Source organism: Malus domestica, chromosome 17 (assembly GCF_042453785.1).
Source record: "Malus domestica chromosome 17, GDT2T_hap1".
Classification (NCBI taxonomy): domain Eukaryota; kingdom Viridiplantae; phylum Streptophyta; class Magnoliopsida; order Rosales; family Rosaceae; genus Malus; species Malus domestica.
In genome coordinates this window covers 6674081-6684482 of record NC_091677.1, presented here as the reverse complement: position 1 = coordinate 6684482, position 10402 = coordinate 6674081, and the positions used below count along the sequence as shown (strand labels likewise).

At 40.5% G+C, this 10402-nt stretch overlaps 3 protein-coding genes across 3 annotated transcripts; 2 read left to right on the top strand and 1 right to left on the bottom strand.

Moving 5' to 3' along the window:
• Positions 1-278: 278 nt before the first annotated feature.
• On the top strand, positions 279-2693 carry LOC103404733 (lipoyl synthase, mitochondrial). Its single transcript, XM_008343689.4, has 4 exons — positions 279-806; positions 905-1116; positions 1322-1701; positions 2349-2693. The coding sequence occupies exons 1-4, from the start codon at positions 373-375 to the stop codon at positions 2466-2468; spliced, it is 1146 nt and encodes a 381-aa protein (XP_008341911.3). The 5' UTR covers positions 279-372; the 3' UTR covers positions 2469-2693.
• Positions 2694-4346: 1653 nt separating this feature from the next.
• Positions 4347-5342, top strand: LOC103404894 (uncharacterized). Its single transcript, XM_008343859.3, has one exon. It carries the CDS (start codon positions 4347-4349, stop codon positions 5340-5342), a length of 996 nt encoding a protein of 331 aa, XP_008342081.3.
• A 1248-nt stretch (positions 5343-6590) lies between these two features.
• On the bottom strand, positions 6591-9334 carry LOC103404732 (uncharacterized). The gene is made up of 2 exons (XM_008343688.4): positions 8821-9334; positions 6591-7003 (listed from the first exon to the last, which is right to left on the bottom strand). The coding sequence occupies exons 1-2, from the start codon at positions 9109-9111 to the stop codon at positions 6851-6853; spliced, it is 444 nt and encodes a 147-aa protein (XP_008341910.3). The 5' UTR covers positions 9112-9334; the 3' UTR covers positions 6591-6850.
• Positions 9335-10402: the final 1068 nt, after the last annotated feature.

Below are 10402 nucleotides of genomic sequence, written 5' to 3'. Positions count from 1 at the left end.
AAGAGCTCTCACCCATATTTTTCACAATTCAATATGATGAGTATAAAGGAAGAAAAAAGTAGCGTGTGAAAATCACTTCACTTCAGTTACGATGGCAACATAATTAGTCATTATTGAAGTGATTGCCAAATAAACAATGTTTGATTGAAAATTTATCAGGCACAGTGGCCCAAAAATAATCCAATATAAAATCAAAATCGCAGGCCCATTACCAAATCAAACATGGGCCTGAGATTTCAGATCCAAAACTGTGCGCCAACCAAACCAACGACCAAACAAACCACCAAAATGTCATCCACCTTCCCCACCAACCATCGAACCATCTGAAATCTCTCTCCATCTCCCATCCCATTATCTCCAATCCAGCGAGAGATGCAGACCCGGTTCACGGCCCTAGCGGCTCGGACCCTAAAATCGACCGCCCGGTCCTTCTCCTCCTCCTCCACGCAAACCCCGCCCTTAACCGCCGCAACCTCCTCCCAGTTCCCACAAACTCTGGCGGGCCTCCGGGCCCGCCTCGCCGCCGATTCTCCGGTTCTGACGGACTTCGTGGAAGGCGAAGGCCCCTACTCCGTCGAAGTCGGAACCAAGAAGAATCCTCTCCCGAAGCCGAAATGGATGAAGGAGTCAATCCCCGGCGGCCAAAAGTACACTCAGATCAAGAAAAAGCTCAGGGAATTGAAGCTCCACACGGTGTGCGAGGAGGCCAAGTGCCCCAACCTCGGCGAGTGCTGGTCCGGCGGCGAGACTGGCACCGCCACCGCCACGATTATGATTCTCGGTGATACGTGTACGCGCGGTTGCAGGCAAGTTGTTTGATGAAATGCGCATGTGAGAGAATTGCTGTGTCTTTTGGTTTATGTATGTTGATGGGAATTTTTTGGTTTTGTGCTGATATTATCAGGTTTTGTAATGTGAAGACTTCCAGGACTCCTCCGCCGCCGGACCCTAATGAGCCGACCAATGTGGCGGAGGCGATTGCGTCTTGGGGTTTGGATTATGTGGTGATTACTAGCGTGGACCGGGACGATTTGCCCGATCAAGGGAGTGGACATTTTGCTGAGACCGTGCAAAAGTTGAAGGTGCTCAAACCCAGCATGCTCATTGAGGCTTTGGGTATGGTTTTGTTCTTCAGTTTAAATTAGGACGATGTTGTCAGCTCGGTATGGAATTCGGAACATTTATTTTGATTCGACGAAATATTGCCTTTTGTATGCCCGTATGATTAAGAGGTTGTGAGTATTAATCTAATGGATGTGAAGTTTGGCAATTATGTGATTAGAGTTCATATGTGATGTTGATTTTGCACGTTGTCTTGTAGTTCCTGATTTTCGGGGAGACTCAAGCTGTGTAGAGAAAGTTGCAACATCGGGATTAGATGTCCTTGCGCACAATATAGAGACGGTTGAAGAGCTTCAGAGGGCAGTGCGGGATCATCGTGCCAATTTTAAACAATCTTTAGATGTTTTAATGATGGCCAAAGACTATGCTCCTGCTGGAACACTTACAAAGACTTCAATAATGTTAGGGTGTGGAGAAACGCCTGATCAGGTTGTGAGGACAATGGAGAAGGTGAGAGCTGCAGGTGTCGATGTTATGACATTTGGTCAATACATGCGACCTTCGAAGCGCCACATGCCTGTGTCTGAATACATTACTCCTGAGGCCTTTGGGAGATACCGAGCTCTTGGCATGGAAATGGTATACTTTTACCCTTTTGTTCTTAACTATGCTGGCTATGCTATTTGATTCCATGTTTCTATTCAGAGCAGGTTTTTTCATATTCTCTTGTGGTGATTGTTTGAGCATTGGGATGATTAGTAGCTCTTCCATGTGACTTTAACTAGTGTATTATTTGGCTACGGCAACAGTATTGACTCCGTTCAGGGATTTCCTTATTGACTTGATTTGTCCTCTACTTTATTATCTCAACGATCATTATTGGTAATGCTTGTGTTCGAGAAGAATCGTAGGGTGTTTCCTTTTCTCACTTACTAGTATTCACTTTTCGAGAAATGTTGACTGCAATACAACCATAGGAAGACACAGGATTTATATAATTAACTCTTATAGGGGATGAAACACTTAAACTACTCAAGGCTGTAATCCTTGAACGTCAACTTGTCATTGTTGCCAAAAAATGAGGGGATGTGATTTTTGTCAACCTATTTATATTGGGAGTTTAGCATAACATTATTAAACATACGATCTTCTGGCCCGCCTCACCTATATAAATTTGTTGACAAGCATCTCACTGTATTGTTACATCTCATTGTATCAAGCATACTATCACCTGATCCTCTTGTATGTATACAAGTTTAACTTACTGTATATTTTAAATGGAACAGGGATTTCGATATGTGGCATCTGGTCCCATGGTAAGGTCGTCATACAAAGCTGGTGAATACTACATCAAATCTATGATAGAATCAGACCGGGCTAAATCTTCGCATGTTTCTGCCTCGTGATGAGTGGGTTTGTTTCCTACATATGAAATCTTCATGTCTTCCATGAAATTCCGGTCTGTGTTCTTCTCCCTCAGGCTCAGTCTGTGAATTGTACAAGTGATGATTATAGAGGGCCCAAGCTTACCCGGTCTTGTTACGATATCAATTCCGGTTGTATTCTCAATTCATTGTAATTGTCAGTTGTGAATCATCTTATTAATACTCAATAACAAGAATAATTGCTTATTCTTCAATAGCAAATCATGTATATGTGCTTTGTTTTTTGTTTCGGATTCTAGTTTTGGCACTAAACACGCGAAATGTCGGATGCAGAATGCAAGCAACGGCCGTACGATGATGTATCTTATAGAACTTAATACAATGTGATGATGAAGGAATGGACAGTGTAGTTAATATATTCTTTGCTTGTAAGACCCACCTGTTTGTTGGCACCAGTAGTTAGTACTGGTCCTAATCTGCTACTAAATTCTGTTTTGTCTGGGGCCTTTCATGCCCCAAGTTTTCAATTTGTAGGTCACAAGCTCACATGCATCTCCTCTGGGGACCATATTGAATATTGACGCTGGTGGCGTATGGGGCATCTTTCGGCTTTGTTTCTTAACTTTTGTCCGTACGAAAACCATCAATATCAATATCCTGATGCATTTCACGCCAGAGTATTGTAGTCGGACTCCAAATATATATATATATATATTTTTTTTTTTGTTTGTTGGTAAAAAGGAGTTTAGGAGGAGATTGGTTACTCTCATCGCCAGCGCTAAGAGCTACGGCATACTCACAACATCGAGACAAAAGTAATTACGCATGACACCTAATTGCCAACTGCCGCTAGTATAAATTTACATAGGAATTTACATATCGCGCACCAACGAGAACTGCTGTTAGCAAAACTTGAACTTTAATGAAACAGCACACAAGGCAGGACCTTAACAACTGAGCCAACCCTCCTGGTGACCCCAAATTTTTAAGTTGCTCTAGAAACCATATAATCACTGAGCGTGTTGGGTTCCTTTGCCTGCAGTACTTTTGTTTAGGGATGAGATGACAACAGTTCGGTTTGGGGACGGAAATGCTATATATCCATCCCCATAACCACGAAAATTAACCATATCCATAACCGCAAATTAACCATACCCACCGGATAACGGATTTTCCATCAGTTAATGGTTATATTCATCTTCATCAAAAACAAAAAATTATATTCATCTAATTGACGCATAATAATTTAGTAAATACTAATTTCGTCATTCAATAGCCACATCTAATACTAAGAAACATAACAATGAATGAATTTTTTAGAGTATAAAAATAAGCGTATTGAATAAAACATTGATGATGTGAGTTGTTGATATCTCCCATAAACATGATGTTTGGTGCATAATGAATATAGTATAGGGTTTCATAAATAAGGAATATAGTATAGGGTTCGGTGAATACTATAATATTATATACTAAATATATTATTCGGTTTGGATTCGGTGACGAATACGGATTAGAGACCTCTATAACTATATTCAAAACCATAACCAATAAAAGTTCACGATTTTTTCCCATATTCATAATATACCCAAATTTTCATACCCAAATCCACTTCATTCGGATGATTATCCACGGTTATCGGGTTTAACGGTTTGGATTGTCATCCCAACTTTTGTTGTGTCCATTCATATTTACAAGTTGAACCTTGTCCCGCTGAGGCGGCTCTCTCCTCTCACTGTCACCCCAATTCCTTTCATTCAGATTTCAGTCTCCAATTTATGACCGTTAAATTCGAAAATTTTAATTCCCACCTTGGCTCCCTAGCAGTCGCTACCACTAAAGCGCTCTGAAAAGCGATAATCTCTGCTTTCACAAACCAAATCCCCATCAAAATCACAAATGGGTTGTTGTCTCGGCACCGCCAAGACCCAGAAACCTCCCCCTCACCACCACCCAAATGGCCCCAACAACCGCCACTTCCACGCCAGATCTTCCCTCGCGGAACCTGACCCGACCCTTATCCCGAAAACCCAACTCAGAGCCGCAGCACCGCCACTACCGGTTGTTGAAATCGAAGAAGAGTCGGTGAAAGAGGTTCTCTCCGAAACCCCCATTTCAAAACCCCAAGTGCCCAAAATAATCCCAGACAAGGACACTCGTTCGCCTCCGAAACTCCAGTCTGAGCAACCGCCAAAAGAGCTCGCCGTCGCCGTTGCCGTATCCGCCGAGCCTTCTCAGGCTTCGGAGCCCTGTGGGGTCAGCGTCAGCGAAAGCTACTCGTACTCGACGGCGACCACAGCCACCACCATTACGGAAGCCAGAGACGACGAGGCAACGAGTAAGCGGAAGAAAGATGTAGGTCCCAGAGTGAAAGGCGCTTCTTCAACCGCGGCGAGTAGTAAGCGCCCTTACTCCGGCGGCCTCGCCGCCCGGAGGGAAAGAGCAGCCAGACCTCTGGCAAGGGCATCGGACACTTCGATTGCGAAGAGAAATCGCACCGAAACGAGTTCATTTCGCGGGCGGGAGTCAGGTCAGCCCCGGACTACGCAGCAGCGCAGCGTTGGCCCCACCGGAGTGAGGCGGGATACGGTGTCGTCCAGGTCGAGGTCACCGGCTACCCGGACTGCCGGTGGAGTGGGTCGAGGGGGGAGGGGAAGAAGCCCGTCGGCGTCGAAGTTGACTGGACCAGCCGGTGGTAGTTCTTCACAGCTGGGAGTGGGAGTTGAGAAACAGAGCAAAACTAGAAAGGAGGATGGGCCAAACAGCGCCGTCGTGGAGCAGGGGAATGAGGGTAAAATTAGAGAGGAGGAACCAAACGGCGGTGTTTCACAGCAGGGGAATGAGCCCTCCATCGACAACCCTCTGGTTTCGTTAGAGTGCTTCATCTTTGTCTAAAGTTGATTCTTTACTGGTTGCATTTTGTCAAAAGTGCTTTTCTTGTTTTTGAAAGTACTGTGGAATTAAGCACTTTCCTTGCAAATGTTGGCAAAACATGTTTTGCTTTCTTAAACAATGGCAAATTGGGTTTTGCTTTCTGAAACAATGTAAATTCTCTGGAAAATGGTATAAAGATCGAGTCTTTTATCTAAATATTGTTCAAGTTGCTCTAGCATCTTAATTTTGTGTGAATTAGTTATGAGCACCCTTCATTCGGAGAGGATCTTGTGTACTGACAGATGCCGCATTCAGTCTCTCTCTCAATCGGATGAGACCATGGGTAGGAACGGAAGAAAAGGGAATACGAAAGTCTCTCTTTCTATGTGTGGCCGGGCAGCGCATGCTCCGGCGGACCGACCTTAGAATTTACAAACTACAGACAATGACAATGTTGCTGTTCTTTCTTCCCATTGTTGTTATAATTTACTTATTTGGCTTGTTTTTGTGTGTGTGTGTGTGTGGTTGTTTTTCAAATGTTGAGATTTGCAAAATTGTGTGGGGATAGGTTTGTCCTGGAATATTGGTATCTTCGCTTGGAATGGGATGGGTACAAGCTTCCAGCATCCCGCTGTTTCTAGGAAATTTCCTGTCCTTCCTCGGTTTTTCTTCATTACGTGACCACATTAAGTGAACTTTCCCATTGTTAGAGTGGTACATTGCTCCATCGGAGGGGTCATTACTCTCTCGGAGTGGAATGTTCTACTCCGAGCACAACACTACTATTTGAAGCACTACCACTTTAAGCATAAACGTTACCACTTTTCACACTATGTACCGCACTTGGAGCATTCACACAATGAAGGACAATGGGTCATCGCTTTCAGGAGTAGTGTTGTTTTGAGTTTTGAGTTGAACTCCTACTGAGTGTTCTAATCATACAGCTTTGTGTTTATGATTAGAACCGTTCATACTATGATCATTATGTAAATATCGTCTATACAAAAAATGAATTAAAACTAAGGTTGTTTAATCAAGTTATTGTAGCAAATATATAGACGGTTTGTAATGCTTTTACCAATTATGTTCATTTGTTTTTATACAATTCGATGACTAAATTAAAGACCTTAGTTTTAATTGATTATTTGTAGATGCGATCTTTATAGAGTGATTTATAAAATGAGCGATTTTGATCATGATCATAAACACAAAGTTCTATAAATTTGGAACGAACAATTTTGATAGGAACTCCGACTCATCCTTTGAGTAGCCAAATACTATTCTTTACTTATTAGATGATTATTTGATATTTAGAAGTAAAAACCAAGAAAATCCATTTGAGATGACAGCCAAAGCTTTATACATATGATTGTTGTAGTGCTGATGAGTTTGGTTCCTGGCTTCTTCCTACGTTCAAAACACTAACGTGGTCGTCAACTAACCCAAATTCAATCATATGTCCGGAACTAAAAGAAGTAACGAAAACTAGGTTTTGTTGCCGGTATCCATGTCTTGCTTCGACCTGCAATTTAGCTGAAGATGGAACTGAAGCGCGGTTTGTGTTGATGGAGAGGCCAAGCGATGCGCTCTGGCAGACACGGTGCAGGAGCAGGATGTGCAATGAAGGTAGGCATATCTTCTCCAGGCATCATCACAGATACTTCTCTGGCATAATTTCTCATCTGCACAAATGTAATACAAAACATATCAACCCGAGCAAATATGTTTTAGGTCAGAGTTCGATTCTCTCCAATGTAACTAAAATAAACCATTGACGCATCGAAATAAAGAAGTCAGAAGGAAGGAATCCAAATGAATCAGTAAAATCAAAGAGGGTCCTGATCATGGAAGATACTTTTCTGGCGTGGTTGGTGGCTTTTAACTTTAAAGATTCAAATGCAGCATGCTGTTGATAATTTAATCAAAATTATTATAAAACAGGCTTTTTTAATTTTAATTATTCCCTTTACAAGTAGGTCGAGGAAAAGCAAACTTATAAAAATATTCCTTCAATTATATACGTTCCAAAATACTAACCCTCTCCACAAATCAAGGCTTCCTAAACATAAAAAATATCCAAAATTCCCTGAACTTCCTAAAACGCTCAATGTCGCGTGGACACGTGGTATATGGGAAGCGATTAAGATATGGCTTAAGTCAAGATTATAATTGTAGAATGAAGATTAACAAATGGGGTTAAACATGCCTGTTGTTTTCGAGATCATAGAAGGCATAAACATCGGTCATTGTAGCATGTGATTAAGTTTGCCATTCCCATGGTAATTGTTTAAGGGTAAAAAACAAGTTCTTGTTGCTAATTGATGGATCCTAGTATATATCTACCAATTTACCTAACTAGCTAGCTATTACCCACGATTTCGAGTACTTGAATTCAAGGGGTGTGAATTAGGGCTAAAACTTAGCATACTTTATGTGCCTATTTCTCTTTGAGTGTCAAGTGAGGAGAGACATAAGTGCAACATGGTGTATTTTATCTCTCTTCTCATGTGATGGATCAGCGTCAAAGTGACAAGGCCAAAGGATTAAGCCAAGTGAACAAAGCATTACAAACATTAATTATGAAAAATGGATTAAAATGATAAATTTTTTCACAAGATTTTGGATATTAATCATTAATTAAGTAGAGCATAAAATCACCCCGGGTGACCCAATGTTTGGGGACGAATTCAAGCTTGTATTTCACACGGCATGTCCTAAGTTCAATTCCTGAGTGCGTGTGAATCACACAATAGTGGTCAGAAGGAGGCTGAAATGCCTCAGTGAGTCTTTCCGGCCCCCAAAAGGGTGGACTTTTATGACGAAACCACCATCTGATCCTTTTTTAGAAGAAAAAAAAAAGGAGAAGTAGAGCATAATAATGCAGATCCTATGAAATCTTAAATGTAATGCAGCCCACTATTGAAATTGGAAGCTCCAAATAACACCCTGTCATCTTTGCTGGTTGTTTTTAAATCATTAAACTAAACCACCAACTCCTCAATTAGCTTAAGCGCCTAAATGCTAATAATGCACACAAATGAACAAAAGGAAATGCTAAAAAGAACAACGGAAGGAAATTTCCACCCTCCCTTTTCTTTCATGCATTCTTTCATTTCGTTTCGAACTCTTGGACTGAATAAATTAAAAGAGAATTTACGGTGAAAACGAGAGAATGATTTTGTAAGGAGAAAACTTAAATGTGAAATCACCATCCAAAGAAAAAACAATGGTTTTTTTTTTTTAAATTTTTAAATTTTTTTTCCAATTTTGGCACAATCTCGTCAAATTTCACACCTTTAACTAGAAGTGCATCCCATAAACAAGTAAGTAAAAAAAGAAAGTAAGACAAACTGTTTATCAAACTACTCTAATTTACAAGAAGAGTGATTCGAAATTTGGCTGTAAAGGAGCTGGGAACACGGCCCTGTCCAACTGTGCTAACCCACATCTGTGCAGTAATAACAATTAAAGGGGAAGAAAAAAAGATAAAAAAGCTTACTTTGTGATAGTTGTGGCGATCAAGCTTGGAATCATTGTTGGTATTCTGTGCCTGAAGATCCAAATGAGTAGTGGCAGCAGTCCGAGCTGAAGTGGTCAGCTGTGATGATCTGGGCCTGAAAAATCTCTCAAAAATTGCCATGACGAGAAACATTGAGATGAGAATAGCAGTTGCTACAAAACCTAAAGAAACTGCATTCACTGAGTTGTTGAAGTTCCTCCATTGCTCCTCTTCTATCTCTGTATTTACTGGAGCTAGAGCAATGCCTTGCCACCTATCTTCACCGCCCATTAGATTCAGACCGAAACCTCGGAGAAAAACCGATGGGAAACTCGGTTGCGCATTTCTTTCATGACATACTGATATGTAAACAAGAAACGCAGACAGGAAAAGAGAGAGAAATAGTGAAATGGTTGGAGGATGAAATGCCTATGGAGTCGTTTGGTTTTATGGGATAGTTTTTTCTTCTACAGAATTATTAAATATGAGCACTTGTTTTGGGCCAAAAGTTTGTGATCTTGTATCTTCGTATATTTTATTAGTTATTCAAACCTAACAATTTCTAAAGCAGCGATATTTTATTCTAAACTATTCTAAGTTATAGGAAGTCACAAATACATTTCATAGATCTTCAATACATAGTTTCAAGCTGCAACAACAATTGAAATTTGTAACAAGAGTCCTCCATAGCTTCAGCTAAAGTTTAAAAAAACTCAAGCTTACAATCAAAGACATACTTAAGATAATCTACCGGCGTTTCAGATAAATTGTTACATGCCCTCCAAAGAAGAGAAAAATACACCAGCCCTTCAGGGGCCTCATACATCTCACCGAAACTCGTTACTGAATCTGTTCCTTTACTTAAAGAGAAACTGCATCGGCCTTATCCAGCAAGAGAAGGCTCTCTTCATAAGAATCAACAGAGCAATATGGTCCACAGATCTCAAGACTTCTCATTTGTTTGCTCACAAGGTCTAGGGAAACAAGTTCAGGCTTTGATTTTTACGAGTTATATATTAGTTAAAGTGTAAATAGTACTTTATTGTCCCACATTTGTGAAGTACATATGTAATACCAATTGTAACTCCTATATATACTCGACTTTGGAGATTAATGAATATATAAGAAATTCCCAAATATTATCATATATATTTTTGGTACTTACCATGTTTAGCTTAATATTGGTATTTACCATATTTAGTTTAATATGACATCAGAGCAGTTCACTCTTGGTGACTTCTGTGCTTTAATTTTGTGCCCATATTTTTAGTGAGTTCCTTCGTGAAAAAAAAAGTGAATAGTGTCACTCTACAGTACATCGTTGCTACAGTGTGTGAATAGTGCTACAATGATCTGTTTGTGAACATATTGCTACAGTCCGTGAACAATGATTGCTGCAGTATTCTGGTAAATTGTTTTCATTCCGCTGCGTATCTTTTGTGCCTTTATTGTTCGTGATTTTGTTTAATGGCTCAATATAATTATAGTGTTGTTATGCATCTTGGTGGAACAAATAAATAGATAATTGACACTGGGGCCACTAATCATGTGACTAGTGACCCTAAAGTGTTTGATGAGTTAT